The 17,943-nt window shown below is 39.7% G+C and overlaps 1 protein-coding gene across 1 annotated transcript in view; it reads right to left on the bottom strand.

Moving 5' to 3' along the window:
• The window catches only part of BCAS1 (breast carcinoma amplified sequence 1), a 49,479-nt gene that overhangs the window by 17,541 nt on the left and 13,995 nt on the right, over positions 1-17,943 (bottom strand). The window contains exons 4-8 of the mRNA XM_009585919.1: positions 15,556-15,711; positions 14,938-14,982; positions 10,086-10,226; positions 6,892-6,927; positions 6,343-6,546 (exon numbers count right to left, since the gene is read on the bottom strand). Coding sequence (XP_009584214.1) covers positions 6,343-6,546; positions 6,892-6,927; positions 10,086-10,226; positions 14,938-14,982; positions 15,556-15,711 — 582 coding nt within the window. The remainder of the gene's footprint in view (positions 1-6,342; positions 6,547-6,891; positions 6,928-10,085; positions 10,227-14,937; positions 14,983-15,555; positions 15,712-17,943) is intronic.

Genomic DNA, 17,943 nt, shown 5'->3' with positions numbered 1-17,943 from the left:
AAAATGGCTGTCTCCTCAAATACTTTTCCAATTGTCTTCAACTCTACGATTCCCATGTAGTATCTTTAGTTTAATAGCCCTTGATGGATTTTTTCCTACAGAAATTTAGCTAAACAATTTCTGTATTGATATACAGCAGCATTATGTGGCAAAGTATTCTACAGCTAAAGTATGCTTTTTTAAAAAAGTACTCTCTTTTTGTTTGTTACTAAATTATTTCATTTGACACTCTCTACTGCTTTTATTTTGAGCAATGACTGATCTTTCCTGTTCACCTTTTATGTTACAGTAGTCATTCTGTATGCTACTGTCATCTCCTTTTCTGCCAACTCCTTTCTGAGAAAAAAAAAATCCTAATTTATGTAGTTCTTGATACAGAAGCCATTCAATATACTTATGCATTTTTCTCTCAGTGTTTTACCTTTTAGTTCTGTCATATTATTTTTGAGGTGGGGGGACCCCACATGCAAGATGGGGACTTGCCATGGACTTCTACAGCAGCATGAGAGATTTTGCTTTGTTTTTTATTCCTCTTTTGTGGAAGAATCAAGCATTTTGGGGGTGGGGTAAGGGGGAGAAGAATGATGAGGGAATAAATATTCCTTGTCCCCTGCTGCCTGAGATGACTGCAGCACAGCCCGCTTCCCCATGGAATTGTAGATTTAATTTATATTTATGAACATTTTTGAGATAATCAATCTATAATAATTTTAATCTATATTTCTGCCTATTCACATATACATATAATCAATTCACCATCTATTTGCTTGAAGGAAATGATTCATTGCATGAGTTGAAACAGTGGCTCAATAAAGCAGCAACCTAGCTTCTGGGAGCTCATCATTCAAAGATTACAGTTTGGGATCACATTACTGCTACGCTGTTACAGCTGCAACCCAAATGAGTTTTGTCTCTCAAGCTATGTCTATGCAATGGCATTAGCGTCACTACTGATAACAAATGCATCCTGGGGCGAGACGCCAAACTCTGAAAAGCACTGTCTATTTAAATAAAGAAAAGAGCCAAGTGATAGTCAACTATTCAGAGAGATTGATTTGTTTACATCAGTGACTTTTTGTACATTTCTTGATGGATTCCATAGGAGGCTTTAGGAAAGTTTAAATCCTGTTTTAGAATACCTTATTTTTACTTTTTTTTTTTTAACTTAGATATCCAACATACGTATGCAGTTACTTTAATTTGGTACTATTAGGCATATCAAAGTTGCTGCAGAAGTGAAAGGTTATCTTGTTTGAGATCTTAGGCTTGCTATTTAAAAATTTATGATAAATTTATTGTAATTATCTCCAGGAATCATTCTTGTATACCCATCTCCCTCAGTAAGACTGAATTAACTGATGTTGAAGATTTTCTTTTACGATTTTGTGATCTCAGAGATATCTCTGGAGGCCTAGTCCAACCTCCTGCTCAAAGTTGCTGAGGAACTTGTCAAGTTGAGCTTTTAGTATCTCCAAGGCTGGAGGTTCCACAACTTCCGTGCAATCAGGTCAGGGTATTCAGATATGCTGGGACAAAAGGAAACCCCAGAGACATCACAAAATCCTCTCAAGTAAGACTGATCAAGGTGCAGATTCTTGGAGCCTGATGGTGTACTTCAGAGATGCAGAGATTGCCTGTGCATGGTCTTTCAGTAGAAGGGAAACCCCCTTTCAGCTAAAAAGGTTTCCTGACATATTTTTAAGAACAGAGTTTTTAATTTCTGTTCCTGTTTCCCCTAAGAAGCTGGAAGAAAAATTTCCATTTGTGCATTCAAGAAAACCGCCAAGGTGTTTCTGGCAGGAATTGAAAGTGTAATAGGAAGAGCTTGACAAAAATAAAAAGTCAATAAACTTTGACTGATGTTACATAAACCTAAACAGTTCTTTAGAGCAATGGGCTAAGTTACTACTTTACGTCACCTGGGAGAAAGACAAAAATTATATCAAGTTTTGTGACAAAACTGCCATTTGGATGTAATAATAATTTGCAAACAGCCCAGCTCTATCAACTTCATGAGTCTTTAATGTATAAGTGTTCCCATAAATGTAAGTTATCACCTTATACCTATAAATTGCATCAACTGAGGTTGCTAGATTCATAGGTCCAAATTCTGCCTCCAGTTTCCTTAGACACAAATTGTAATAAATTCAACCTAAGTCAGCAGCTATTGCTATGCACCACGGAGAGTATTTTACTTTTTACTAGGTACTTTCTGTCGCTATGTTTGGGAAGCATTCTTCCATCTCTTAAATGATGGTGTCCCTAGTTTTCTCCTAGTAATAAGCTTGCTTAAAACAGTTATGGTGGAAAGTTTGTGTCTACTCTGAGTCTTCTTCTGGTTCCTGTTTTGGGGCAACTATTACTACACCATTTTCTTATCTAGGTTCCTGACCATACAAACTGTTGCCTTATGAGAGTGTAACTTATTTTGTGACCTGGATAACTTTGACAGGAGTTTTCCTTTTGCCTGCTGCATCTTTCCTCAAAATTGAGGTAAACACTATACCCTGCTTTGATCTTGTGCTAGAGTCTGAACTGGCACTCTCCACTGCATTTCATTAGACTCAAGGAACAGTTCTTCTGTTTTTCCTGGGTCATACTTCATGAAGCAGCTTTTCTTTTATCTTAACAACATATATATGAGAGATGACCTTTTGCTCAAGAAATTTCCACTTAAAAGAGCAGTCATGCTCGAGATCTGTTCCTGCCGCTCGCAGACTCACAGGCAGGAAGCAGAGAGGGTCAGAGAGACTTTAACCCACCTCCCTGCCCTCCTTTGCCAATGCAAAGACGACAGAGGTTGCTGCAGAGTTAAGGTAGCTCAGCTTTAGCCATCAACGCGCTCTCGGACCTCCGCCCCGAAGCCCCCTGTGACCTACAGCTGCTGCCTGAAGGTGCCACTCAGCAGGTATGAGCTATAACAGCTCAGACTATTAACCAATTAGTATTAACCCTGTCAGCTTACAGTTAAACCACACCGGTCTGTAAACAGCCCAGGAACAGGGTTCTGACTCACAAGTCCTATTGGTTTTATTTATTATTTATTATTATGGAGGAGGTTAAGGGCCCTCCCTGCTGTAGGGATGGCACCTATGCCAGCAGTCAGGTTGTGAAATGGTCCCCAAAAGCCCATTGCTTATTGTCCTCCGCATTCCCTCAACTAGGGGGAATTCTCGTTAAGGTTTCTTCATCCATTTACCCAGCAAAAAATGGCCAGAACCTCCTTCTCTGCTGCCTGATAGGTGGTAAACTGCTCCCATCCTGGAATATATGGAAACTTGATAAGTCCTCAGTAATTTTAATTTTTATCTCGCACACTCCACCCAAATATTTATCTTTGCTTTCCTATGGCAGATTATGGTTGCAGGCTCAGCAACAAAAGGTGTTATTCTGCTTCACTTAATAGTTAACCAGTTTGCTGTTTCTATTATCAGTGCATAAATACCCCTCAGTAGAACGGGCATGGTTTTTGTGTTTGTATAGCAACAGAATTGCAACAGCTTAAAATTCTATTTTTTAAAAAAATCTGCTTTTAAAGAAAATTCACAGAGCAGTCTAAATAATACTTCCTCAATCACTTTCCTCCATCATTTACTGGCATGTTTCGATTGGACATAAACAAAGCGTCATGTTTTTCTCTGCCCTGATCAGATATCTACAAGGTCTTGAAAAAGCAGGTTTTGAACACAAATGTGTGAAATTAGTAACTGTGATTTTCTATTAATATTTCTTAGTACTTGCAAAAAAAAAAAGCTAGTACGACAAACATTTGGGTAACAGTTATGAAAACTCTTGTGCAGACTGATCAGGAAATGGGGCAAACACAGTCAAAGTGGTTTCCATCTGAGGAGTTGAATAAGGATTTTTTTTTCTTTTTCTTTTACATATTTATTCGGCTGTAGTCAGAGCAGTGGCATTAACTGCAACATGTTGACAGGCACTTCATTAGCTTTACTTTGAAGTAAAAGCTCATCAGAAGATAGATATTTGAGAGACTGCCTGGAAAGAGAGAATCTGAATCCTGGATCTATTGAGTGTTGTGGTTCCTATTTGTTAGTTCAAAAGAAAAACTACACATAACTAAATTATACATTTATTTGGAACAGTTGCTAGCTTCGATTCTCTATCCTAGCAAAAGTGCAGTACATTAAAGGTGCCAGAAAGAAAGATAAAATCACCGCAGGAAAAAAGACAGAATCCTTGAACCAAGCTGAGTTTGAGGCTAAGGACTTTTTTTTTTTCTTACAACTATCCTCCTTTTTTTTTTAGTTTCAAGCTGACTGGGTCACCAAGGTCTTTCATCAAAAGAAATATAATACTATTCTCTGTCAAGAAAATCCAGTAAAGCAACATCAGCCTTTTATAGGCGAAGATTCAATGTTCAAGCAGGCAGATTTTTTTTTTTTTTTTAAATCCTTAGGATCAAATTCAGTTCTCCACTACCGAAATTTACTCCAGGAAACTTGCAAAAACATTTGGTCTCAGGACGATTCCAGACCCAAGAAGTTCTAACTAGACAGAAATAGCCTCATTTTACAAAGTTAAAAGTCAGATTTCACATACTATTGTAGTTCAGTGCATTTGAGTAAATGATTTAACTAGCCCTTAATATTTTTGGTAGCAACCAAAACCTGCTTGGAGTGGTAGGGAGTTCTCTACACTTTCCACTCACTGATTCAAGCAGCTTTATTTTAATGATGATGTAGGATAAATTAAACCCAACATTATGAACAAACAGAAGTGAAAGACAGAATTTTGGTACAAGGTTTATACCCCTGAGATGTTTGAGATCCCAGGACTTCAGTGAAGATTGTTGTAAGGTTAGAAAGACACAGGGTGGGTACCTAGACCTGGTTTACCTTAGCTATGAGATATGGGGAGCTGGTGTTCACTGTGGGCAGAACCTACATTATAAAAAGCAGTAAAATTTCTATAACTACATAAGGTTTTGGTAAGATTTCAAAATGTCATTTTGAAAGAGTAACCCAAACTAATCAGATTTTTTTTTAAACCATCACCACTAATTGCTCCTCCACAGGACTGATTTTCAGTATTTTTCTGCAAGAAAATGCTCCCTTCTTACACGCTTTTTCTTTTTCAAACACAAAAGGCCTTGTTACTTCATTATGAAAATACTGAACTTCAGACCGGATTTATTACTCGGTTTTACACTGAAATGGCATACAATCATTTGCCAGAAGGCCTATTTTCTTATTTTGTCCTGACGCTCAGCATACATCCTGCTTCCCATCTCTGTTTTTAAATAAGCCAGGCTACTCAGAGGAGGAGGTTTCCGTAGCAATAACTATACTAAAAACCTCCTTCTCCTTCACAACTTTCCTCTCATTCCAAGTACCTGATTCGCCCAGTTCCACAGGAAATTAAGTCCCAAGTAACAAATGTTTCAAGCTTAGATTATTTTCAAGCATGTTTACTCTGTAAATATCTAAACACCTTTTTTTTTTTTAATATGAGTAACATACTCAAACTGTATCTCCAGTATCGCTGCCCAGTAGGGAAAATACAGCTAAAGAAGCTGCAGGACTAGCTGCTCAGTCAGCATCTGTGTGTTTGGAAGCATTTCATTTCTGGGATTTGAACTTGAACAGAAGCCCAGGAAAGCAGTTATTCAACATACAGTGATTCAGTAAAGTTTAATACAGCTCTTCTCTTAAATGAAATGAGAAAAGAATAAGCCTTCAGCTTATAAACCACTGAGAATCATGGAAACAGGAACCACGTTTTCAACGTTAGTCCTAATTTTAGTTAAATATTTAACCTGAGGAAAAATATGTCTTCCCAAGCAATCGACCTCAATCCCCAAAACTTAAAGACTGATCCACTCTGGTATGAAGCTTTTTCTATTGAGTAAGAATAAACCGACCAGATTCCAGGTTTTCAGACATTTAGAATTAAATCAAACAATTCTCAAAAATGAAATATGTTTTTCTAGCTATATCTCTATTAATGATATAATTTAGTAAAGAATACTATAATCTCTGTAGGATTTTTAACAAACATGTTGAATTGACAGAGTAATATTCATTCTTCCATAATATAATTCAAAAATAGTACAGACAGGTTTAAAAGACTACAGTTTTATAAGATTGTTCTGCAGGAGTCTAACTGCCATTATTAGCCGCATGTATATGTGACCACCCAAAGCTCATGTATGCATTTGTAACTGCGTATATCATTTATGCCCCTCATGCATTTAGCATGTGGGATGTGCTCAATTTTGCAGATTTGACTGCTTTACTGTATCTCTATGCTTAGCAAGAGCTCTAGACACTGTGTGAAGGTGGAGCCGTGGGATGGACCAGCTCCGAAATCCAGACATACCTTTTTCCAAAAGAGCTTGCTCAGTGGCATGGGAGCAGATGATGCTTTCTCCTTCGTCACCTCTTTGGGGGCTTCGGTGGCCGCTGCCTGCTGTTGGGCTGCAGGCTCGGGGGCTTTTGTATTCTGCTTAGTTGTCTGCGGCTCTTGAGAGGAAGGGACATTTTTGTCTGATTTTACAGAGGTAACAGGCTGCTGTTCAGTGCTCTGGAAAGAAACAGGAACACATGGGCTATTGGAAACGTGTGAAGGACAAGATACTCGCAGCACATTCAGGCACCGCCTGGTACAAGCGGTAAGCGTGCAGTGGACCACCACAGCACAGGACACGCCAAGCAACAAGGCGCAGCTCATGAGCTGCATTGCCCTGTCCTTTCAGATGAAGTAATATCTTGAACAGAGGAAGCAAATTACACAGCAACCCACCCTTCATAACAAAGATGATTAATTGATTAAGAAATTAAAACAGTATCTCTGAGAATGAAACGACAGCAAGAATAATTACCCTTTGACTGCATTATTCATACAGATAACTTGAATCATCCTACTCACTTTGGTATTAGTTGTCTGTTGGGTCTCTTTTGCAGCCTGAAGGGAAACAAAACACAAAGACAGTCTGTCTCTGGCAATGTCAGTGCTCACACAGTTCAGGAATTGTCTGTGTCACAATTTATTTTATTTTTAGTGAATCTTTGTGAGAGTCCTGGCTCCTGCAACCATGGAAACTGATCTCTGGCAGAGGCAAGGCTGCCCGAAGGGACTGCCAGCTCGCATCCTTCTACCTGCAGCAGCATTGCAGCCTCGTGTTGAATTGCTTTATGCTCATGCTACCGTGCTTGCAGCCCTCAACTTGTTCTTTAAAAATACGTGTATTTACATATGCATTCCCAGTTTCTTCAGGTAAGACATTACAGAGGGTTTTAAGGTATCAGCAGAGGTTTTTTTCTGAGCTGGGTCTGTGTGTGCAACTTTCAGCGCACACGTACAAGCCAGAGCTGGGTCTTTTCCACTGGGGGAATTGCATACCAGTCAGGGATGTGCCAACATTGCCTTCAAAGCATGAGCCTTTGCTTTCTGGGATACAAAACATAGGCAGATGACTACCTGGAGATGAAGGGCACAGAAGAGCAGTGACTTTATAACTTAGAAGCAGGAGTTGCAGCTCTACAAAGAGAAGCTCTGCAGGTGTTGGAGGTTGGTTTAGTCCATCCACTCACTTTTTTGCATTAGGTGGGATTGACTTTTTTTTGAGAGAGAAAAAAAAAATCATTCACAGTGATGGGTCTCCTGGTTTCATCAAAATACACGAAGCCAGGAGGGATCCAGTTTGTTAAACTCCTTTCTGGCCAGTAATATATATCAGTATCTTTTGACCCTAACATCCAGCATAGCTGACACTGAAGATGAGTAACTGAGCTGTACAAAAAGAGGAGCAGCAAGCCACAAACTCAAGTAAATGTGAGCCCAGCACCCCTGGGTTTAGGCAGCCTGCCACACGTTTTGCAGATTTTTGAAAGAATAGGTGAGAGTTATTTTGCAGGAGCCAAGAACTTCTTTTTGTGGTTAGCTGTAATGAACAAGATCCAGAGCAAGTGGTAAAAAGTAGTGTAATGCCACGAGCTGGCTTCAGTACTAATGCTGAAAATAAGTGATTAACCCTTCCAAGTCAGAATTCTATAAACATAGTTATACTGCAAAACTGGCATGCAATGCAAGGCAAATATACATGGATGGGAATAAAAGAACTGACAGGGACCCAGCTGCCAAATGCCGTCCAAACTCAGTCTTTGAGGGCAAATGGCCAAATCCCATTCCTTCAACTTATGTTACGGATTTACATTAGGATGCATATTGCTGTTTGAAAACAACATTCACAAGTTACTTTAAAGTTAGTATTTATGTAAACACAGGACACTGAAAGACAACGTTTGTTAACCTAACAGTAAATGTTTTCTTAAGGTACTGAGAAGTGCATTTTGGAAGACTTGCAGAGACGGAACTTCCAGAGGAGAGTGTGAAGTGCTTAAAATTAAATATGACTACATATATTAAAATGATCATTTCAAATAAAGCAATTCATTACTTGTTCATCTAGTTGACACAACATGGTAAGGCATTTCAAATGAAAAGAGATAAACAGAACTACTTTTTTTTTTTACTAGAGGTGATAACTTCAGGGCTTGCCTGTCACATAACTGCTCTGATTAGAATTTCCACTTTCAATCAGCTTTACAAGCAAATCGTTGGCGCCATTTTAATCCATCTCCTTTATTCTTAATATGTCATAAATGATACCCCACTTATTGCTTCTGTATTTTGTATGTGGAAAGAAAGCTGTGAAAATAAACTTAGAAACAAGAAAAAGCTATTTTAAAAGTAATAGCATTTTATAAGACAGATTTTATTACTGTAAAAATTTAGTGCTGTCGTATTCCTTCAAGATAACTGCTTTCATTCCAGACCATCTTTAAAATCCTATCAAATAGCCAAATGAAAACCAATCATCTCTCTCAGCAACTCACTGCAAGATTTTGAACTACGGTAGAAGAGACTTAGCACCCTAAAAAATGCTAGCCAGCTGTTTTTCCAGCCCTAATTCATTATGAACAAGTAATTCATATTTTAGTTGTACTAAATATCAAAACTATTAGCTATCAATGTAGTATATACAAGACGAGATCTTAACTTTAAGCTGTTGGCAAGACTTATAACCATTGGGAAGATCATTATTCCTCCAGTAATACGCAGTTGACGTTTTTATCTCAAAAATGAGACAGTGGAAAGAACATTTTTGTTCTGAAAATATCTTAAAGAACTCCCTTTGCCTTGTGCCCTTGATTATAAAGCCCCCTACTCACCAGAAATTCCATGTGGGTGTTTTGAGTGAGCATTAAATATTAATTACTTTCCTCCCCCAGTGGAAGGGTCTCTGCTGCTGCATTCTTTGGGCTAAAAAGCTACAATTCTCTGCTTGCCTGCCACAGAACATCATGGCAGATTATCTTCTTCAGAGAATGCAGAAATGCCCAAACATGGACCTTGAGACCAAAGCTGATGAAAAGTTTTCAGTGACTTTTTTTTTAAAGATAAAAGCTAATGTCCTCAAAAACAACCATTTGCATGAAAACTGTGCATTTTGAACAACTTTAAAGTATCCTTGAAAACCAAACTTTTTCCATCCCAACTACACTTAGAATTCAGTCAACAATTACTTTTCTTGTTTTGAGTGAAAAGTAACTATTTCTGAAGGAAATTCTGTGTTCCAACCTTCTCTGTGCCATATCAGATGTTCACCAAATCACCAATTTTAACCACATGGCAGTGCACGTTAAGGCCATGTGGATCACAAAGCCTCAATTGTAGTTGGACTGAGCTCTTAAACCTGTCCTACAATTGCAGGCACTGTTCATATTTTTTGCATAATTCACTGTTTGTCAGTACCCGTTATTTTATTTTTATTTTAAGTGGCCAGGGAAGTTTAGTCAGCATTAGTAAGTAACTGGGAAGCACGTAGCAGGGGAAGGTTAGAGGAATTGTTTCAGAATCCTGAATTCACAGATGGTACATGTTGCACATGAAGATTGTTTTCATAACACGTGGCACAGAAATGCTCACACCAGTAGTTTTCGGAGCTCTGCACAGCTGGCCAGATGCTAATTTCAGTTACCAATTAAATAACTTCAATCTGTGACAGGAGCCATCTGTTACTGCTCAGGGTTCTGCTCATGCTAGAGTTTCATACAGACCTTATGCCTAAAGAGTTTACTAAATGTACTGTGTCCTAGCTTGGGACTCTCTGCCTTCTTTTTCTTGGCTCCTTTAGTTTGGGATTCTGCCGCTGTCTTCGGAGCAGGTTGCCCACCGTGGCCTTTTTCCGCTTTCGATCCCTTTCGTACAACAGCATTTGAAGTCAGTACTTACTGCAAAGTTCTTATTTGGTTCATGAAAAAACATTCAAACACTCATACATGTGGTATTAGAAAACAAACATTTCCTTTTTGCCCTGGACAACAAATTATGTTTTCTTCTTCGTTACTCAGTTCTCCTTAGACTTTCTTTCACACGAGTAGTGAAATAAATATAAAAGCTAGGGCAATCCAGTTGATTCAAAATTAAACCACAATTTCCCCCCTAATTATTCATTAAATTGAGACCCAAATCCCACAAAGACTGAGACTTGGGTATTTAAATTCATGAGTAACCAACTGAATTTGGGATTTATAAGTTTAAAATAGGTAAATATATAAAACTTTGAAAATACCTGAATTCTTTTTATTGCAGTATTATAGGGACTTCAAAATGTTTTGCGTAATGCATTATTTAGGAAAAGGGCAGTGTGGATATTCATGACACATTATGCCACACAAAATATTTCAAGTTTACACTAATGTTCACGAAATTAGTTGGAAATGAAAGTATTGGAAAAATAGTCATGATAGACTGATACTAGAAGTGTTGAACGAGCACTGCTTCCTTTTCATTCCATTCTGTATATCTGCAGGACGCACTTGTTTTGGGAATCATCGCCCACTGATGTTAGAGACTGGATCCCCAAAAGGCAGCACATTGAAAAATCCACTACAAAAGGCTATAAAATAAAGAAACACTGATAGATGTCTATATGGGGAAAAAAGCAATATCAAGCTATTTTTAAAGAGTGGTAGCAGACTACCTGCAGCTCAGTGCAGACTAAATTACCCTGCATACGGTAAAGGTGGGCCTATTCAAATACGTGACTTTTCTACAAGTCTTGGAAAAACCTGAGTAACATTTGCTAAAATGTTCCATTTAACTTTTCACAGCATTGGAAAAAATATTTTTTTAATCATAATCCAGGTACCTCCTCAAAACTTCATTCTTCAAGTCACTGTTGTCCCCCCACACCCCCCACAATCTTCAACACAACCCTCTGGATTTACCAGTGCAGGAAAAAAGCTTAAGTTTTCATGTTATGAACGATGGGGTTTTTCCCCTTCCTTCCTCACCATTTTCACTTTTTCAGTAATTAGAAAGGGAGGGGGACACAAAACCACAAGTTTCCAAAGTTACTTAACTGAGCTTCAACATACAAACAAGTTAATGCAGGAGTCTGTTCTATGGTAACTGCGCTGTACGTGTGCCCATAACGTATGACTAATCACAAAGGACACGGGGCAGCGTTCTTCACTCTTCAGTGTCTCACAGCGTCAGGTTTTAAAGCAGTAGGATGCCTTTGATTACCTAGTACAAAGGAGGGTGTGGTATTTTTTGTTTACTACTCACTAGTATCCTAGACTTCATTCTGATCTCCCTGAGGTAATTTATTTCCTGCTTTAATTAAGAATCAGGCCAATATATAGTAAAGAAATACAAATTTTAAAAATTGTATTTGAATGACAAATGACTCAAGTGTTCACCCTGCAGGTAATTAGCTTGTCTCCTTGCAAGCTTCATTCTGTTTTCTTTTACACTTGAACAAGGCAAAAAGAAAAGCTTCCAACCAGTAAAAAGCTTTAAAATCAGTTGACAAAAATTTCCAGGAACTGTGGAAGCACAAAGAGACCCAAACTCCAAAGAAACAATCAGCCTACACTATTTACAGCGTGAAGTATCAAGCTCTAGACCACAACTAGTAGGGTAGGAGGAAAGGTCCGGAGTACCGAACGTAACACGTATGAGCATGTGAAATTGAGACCTGGGTCTCAAGGTTGGTCCATTCAGTGCAATTACTACAAAGCGCTTTGGACTACGGAGAGGCTGTGGCCAGTCGCATCAAAATTGTCCATTTTTCCCTGCATTTCTCCCATCCTCAGTATTCCCAAACATACAGTGATGCGAGAACAAGTCAGGATCTGCTACAGCAGGGTCAAATAGATGGTCTGGGGCAGATCTGGTCTGAATGCCATGTTGGTTAGTATAAACTTGCAAAGGATCAATTAATCCAAGGAAGTATGACTCAACTCACATTAAACTCCTGTGTTTACACGGATGAAATGACAATCATTAAGGGTGTGCCCAGGCTGCTGAAAGCATTCATGTCTTTAGCCAGCTGATTAAAGCCAGAGGCATCGCTGATGACAGCATGTTGCTACAAAAACCACCGCGTTCAGCTTCGCTGATGCCGCACACCTCTGCATTTCAGCGGGGAGGATGCTGAAGCAGGCTGTGGCTGTTTCTCAGATTTAGGAGAAAGCTCGTCTGTCCTCTTAGCCATGGGAGAGCACTGCTGAGAGACACTGGGAACGTACCAGCCCTTGTGCGATAAAACCCAGCTCCTCCCTGCAAAGCGGGTGCGTGAGCAGCCAAAATGAACGTGTGAGTGGACTCAAAGGCCCCAGCGGTCCCTGTGCCAGCCAAACCACGCGAAAGCCCCACGGCACCCAGGAGAGGCTTGGATTGCACGAAGGGGAAAGCCTCACTTAAGAACACATCTTCACCATTAAGACAGAAGTTATTCCTCAGGGGAAAAGTGACATTATTTCATTATACATATCAGCTGAAAAATCTGCAGCTTTTCTATATGACAGTCGATAAATTAACCTTTTTAATGTTTTTCCTTTAATATAGTGAAAATGTCATTCTTTGTATCAGGAAGATAGTGAAGATGAAGGAATTCTTCATAAAAAACAACTCCCATTTAACCTCTATACAATGATTTTGCATATCCTGCTAGTCATCTAGATTTGTTTACCCCCACAGGTGTGATAGCAAACCAAAGCCAACAGCATATTTGTTTCCAAATTACAGTACGCCCACACCAACAGTCACCTGTTATAGAAGCACATGGGTGTGCTTGATAAAGTCAGGTATGCAAACGGGACTGAACTGGATTCTTCAGAAATTGTTGAAACAAGAGCTACAAGTCTTACTGAAACAGTGCAATTTGGTAACTACCTTTTCTGGATATCTTGGAACATCTTAGCCCTGGTTGACGATTTCCAGAATTATTGAGCTATAATCAGGGAGTTATGTGTATCTCCATGTACTCACCAAGTACTTTCTGGAAAGACTAACTTGACCATTTTAGTACCAGGCTATATAAAAAATAGAATGGGAAAAAGGATAAAAAATAAGATAGAAAACAAAAATGTTGATCCCTATAGTGACTTTGGCTACCTAACTGTTGCATGGAAAGACTATTTCCTTTTTTAGGGTTTTATTCTTTATGTGTTAATTAAATTTTATCACAGCCATTACAAGAAAAACTTTAGTCATTATAGTCATAACAACGTATAAGGACATTTAATCTGAAAGTTGCCAGTTATGCTGTCAGTGATATGCCTGTAAGCCACTGAAACACTAGAAGATAGAAGGCAGCTTAATACAAATTGTCTCACTTCTGCTTCTGTTGAAACTATTGTAAGTTTTGGCAGTAACAGAACAGGAAAAAAGGGGAAAGAAGAAGTCTTTAAACACCTACATTTTTCCATTTTAGAAGATTATGTTTTCAACTTAAAAATTTTAGTTTAGATTTTTCCACATTTTTTTTCTTTACAAGTTTGTTAAATACAATGGATCAATCTGATATTTTCAATATCTCTTGTAGCAAATGAAAGCTATAATAACGGAGCTTTCCTGAATTCACACATAAAGGACCATCCTGCTCATGGATGCTAAAAACAAGTTTCCTCTTGCCAGTGGAGTCCAAGAGCAAACGGTTTGTAAAGAGGAAAGCAAGAGGCCACAACTGCCTGTTGCATGGAGGAGCTGGTTCTGTACCTGTCCAGCCAATACGGATTTCAGTTCCCAGTGGGAACATCACACACACTTACAGGCAGCCTGATGCATTGTATTAGAACAGCTTGAGCATTCAGTTCACCCCGCTTAAAACCCCTGATCCTCATCTCTGCATGTGAAGGGGAGAATCGTGAGCGGTCAGGGAAGGACAGCTCTCCCTGCAAGTCCCAGTCCTGCTCAGAGCTCCTCAGGTTTCGGCTGCTGCACAGGAACAGCCCATCAGCCCTGACTGTAGCACAGCCCGTGCAGGGGTGCTTCAGCCGGATGAGACCCGGAGAGGAAATGTTGGGATCTCCTTCTGCTTTTTATTGATTTCAGTGGGAGGCTGATCCTTGCCCACCCTCCTGCGCCCCAAGGGGGGACCCGGCAGTAGCTGGGGGTGCACTGCAGGGAGGAGGGTGGGAGCAGGCTCCTGCCCACCTGGCCACCGAGCTGCCGCAGGCAGGGGGACCTCACGTGTCCTCCCCACCAAGACGTGGCAGCTCCAGCAGGTGTGAAGAGAGATAAAGGAGATGTGCATACACACAACTGGAAATGAAAAACCAGAAACTCTATGAGCAAATGGAGTTTTCTGTGGAGTCAGGAGGATTTCACTGCAGGAACCTGTGGTTTTAGATCAAGGACACGTCAGAGTAACAACCAAAAGCGTTACCAAGTCATCATCAACCTTGCAGAAAATGCTACAGTTCAGATCTTGATTGTAACATATGATATGAAGAATTGCACTGTATATGCTCATCTTCCTTTCAAATTTATTCGGGGAAAAATATTTTAAATTATTTCAAATGATAACGTCAATTGGGGATAAAGCAACACAATGAAGAGGAAATACTTGTGTCAAAAATGTCTAGTGACCAGTGACAGAATGAGGAATCTGCCTACCTTGTCTTCAGAATCACTTTTGGCTTCAGCTTTGCCTGGGGAGACCTTAAAAGTATTTGAGAAAAAACAAACAGTCACAACCCAACTCAGTCTTTCAAACAATCTGAAAGATCATGTTTGAAACTAGCAGCTTTTTCTAGCACAAAGGTGAAAAAAGTACAAATATTGCTTTCCCCTCCACGTGGGAAAATTTATAATATAAATCTTTCTCAAGAACAACTTAAAGTCAATGGCTAAAATGAAAAATACCTGGACCAAAGATACATTATTCAAGCTTATACATTCAATTAATCCATAAAAATGAACTTTTAGAGATACTACAAAATAAAGTTTCATCATGCAGAAAATCCTTAAGACAGCTAAATACCTCCAGGTCTACAAGTATCTATGCTGAAGAGGAAGTTTCCAGAGTAGGTCATCATCGTTTGATCATAACTGCACTGTACCTACACATCTCTCCATCACTGTCAAGTCATTCTCTAAGGCATCTGTTTAGCTTCATGACTTCTCAGTGCCCATGACAGCAAACATGTTACATTCAGCTCAACATGTCCACATGGATTTTTATAAGCAATTTAAAGCATAGCCTAGAGATGAAAAGGAAAGGCAAAAGCTTACCAGTGTCTTAAGGAAACTCATGACGGGGTTGTCTACTGCAGCAGCTGGTTGGGAGTTGTCTTGTTTTACCTCTGCCTTTTCAGGTTGCTCAGCAGTGAAACCGTTGGCACCTGCCGACTCCTGCTGTAGGTCTTTTCGGTTGCAGTCATCTATCTCCTAAAAAAAGGGGCAGAATTTCCTCAGTCCTAGCTTGCTTAATTTCCAGTGGAATGCAAAAGTAACATTTGTGACTTGCATTATGTTGCTCTGAGAGTCACGACCCTAATTCCAACCATACTTCTCCAGCCTACGTATTCAGAACAATCGAGCATTTATACATCTCTTTTCCCTCTTTTCTAATATATTCAGCATTTGCCGTTGGTTGGAAGAACATTGTTCTCAGCTACCAAATATAACAAACACAAGTAAAGTTGCACACAGCATCCCAAACAACACCGCTTTTCTCTTTTTAAGGCTGAACTTGTGAATAGGAACAAACGCTGAGATTTTGGCCTTTGACGGCTCAGTGTCTGATTGTACCATAAAAAGATTGCTTCCGATACTCTGTATTCTGTAATTCCAGAAATAATTTTTATCTAGCAAACACAAACATGGTACAGATTAACAGAAGGAAAAAAGCAACAGCCCAAAGTAATTCTTCTGAGCCAGATGGAGCTGCCTCCTCTCTTCCTGAATTACAGTTCCCAGAGCCCAAAAATAGTTTTCCAGTGCTCAAGCACTCACAAGTATGTAATATTAAGTTACTCAGTTTCTGTTTAGACACCTAAACAAGGGTCTGGTTTTTAAAACAACCTCTTCTTGGACCAGTTTTGGAGAGCTTGGCACCCTTTGATGCTGAAGTTGCCTGCCATTCTGGCCACTTTTACCGTGAGCCTGCACAGGTAAAGCCAACACAAATGTGCAGGAGAGAGCAGAACACAAATGTGCAGGAGAGAGCAGAACACAAATGTGCAGGAGAGAGCAGCTTGAGACAAGTCCTCGTGTCCCATTCAGCATTTCATTTTTTAATATTTGAGAGTACTACATCTGGCTAGTAATGTCTGAATCTGTTACCAATAGTCCTTCTCCCTTTTGTCTATCTACATTGCAAGTGCAGGGCTGGATCTGTCAATCACTATTAAAGTAAATTGTGCCTAGCAGGATGGTGGCCTCGACACTGGTGAGGGATTTGAGACATTATTGAACAGACAATCATAGCAGTGCCGTAATTTTTCAGCAGCAGTTATCATCCCCCACTATTTAGACAGCAGTACACATCTGGTCACTTAGGAAACAGTGACTAGAGAAGGAATTGTTAGGATACTAGATGCCCAGATTACTCCAGAGGAAAAATCAGGACAAGAAATAAAACTGATGAGCCTGTCCAGGTGTCTCTGGTAAACAGTAACTTTGAATCACTGCTCTCAAAGACTGTCTCAAGGTCTAAGTGACACCAAGGGTTTTTTCCTAACCTGCCAATTAGACATAGTTGTTCAGTGCCATTTTTACTAGGAAAAACTAAAATAAAGTTGTACTCTTAAAAACCTTTCCCTGTACTGGGCAATTAAAAAAACCCCATAATATTTGTATAGGATTTGCAGAGGACATACATTTCTGTAGGTCACTAAAGGAAGGAGTAGACTAAAGATGCATAAATGTTTTAAAACTTCAGAGGGCTAATTTGGCATCAGGAAAGATGAGCATGGAGTGGCCAGTCTCCATGCAGCACCTAAGGAGTTAAAATACGTGAGGTTTTACTTGCAAGAACAGACTTCTGTCTAATTCTCCACCCACCGTTTTCCAAGTTTACCCAGGAAGAAACACAGCACAGTAGTTCAGAGTGCTTCAACAGGCTATTTAGAAGTTTCTTACAAGGGTCTAACACACCACTTTGTCCAGCTGCCAGTTACGGGCCAGAGTGGCTCCAAGAACAATATGTCCCATGCAGAACATGTGTGGCCACGCCAGCTTCGGCAGCCCTGCTTCCAGGGATGCCATCTAAAGAGCTCTGGTCATAAAAAATGCTGGCTCTGTTTCAGATATTAAAGGGGCAACAAAGGCGTGAGGCAAGAAACCAAAGAAGCAGGAGGCAGAAGATACGCTGCTAAACAAAACTAGCTTCATAACTGAAGTACTTGATGCTAGCAAACAAAAATAAGCAAACTATTTTTTTTTTTACACACACAAGCCCAAGCTCTGGTGTTTAGGAGGAAGGGTTTTTTTCTAAGCACTGCAGCAAACAGCTGTTATCAGCAGCAGATACCACCTGGGACAACTGCAGAGGTGACAGGTACCACCGCTGCAGCACTAGCTGTTGCAGGGTATCTCCCCGCTAAAGCCACACTTTGCCCTGCAGAAGCAAAAGCTATTGCAGACTGTGCAGGGCTTGAGGCATGACAAAAATCCCTT

Source organism: Fulmarus glacialis, unplaced genomic scaffold, assembly GCF_000690835.1.
Source record: "Fulmarus glacialis isolate BGI_N327 unplaced genomic scaffold, ASM69083v1 scaffold8579, whole genome shotgun sequence".
NCBI lineage: Eukaryota > Metazoa > Chordata > Aves > Procellariiformes > Procellariidae > Fulmarus > Fulmarus glacialis.
The sequence above is the reverse complement of the archived record's forward strand: the minus strand, read 5'-3'. Positions and strand labels throughout refer to the sequence as shown.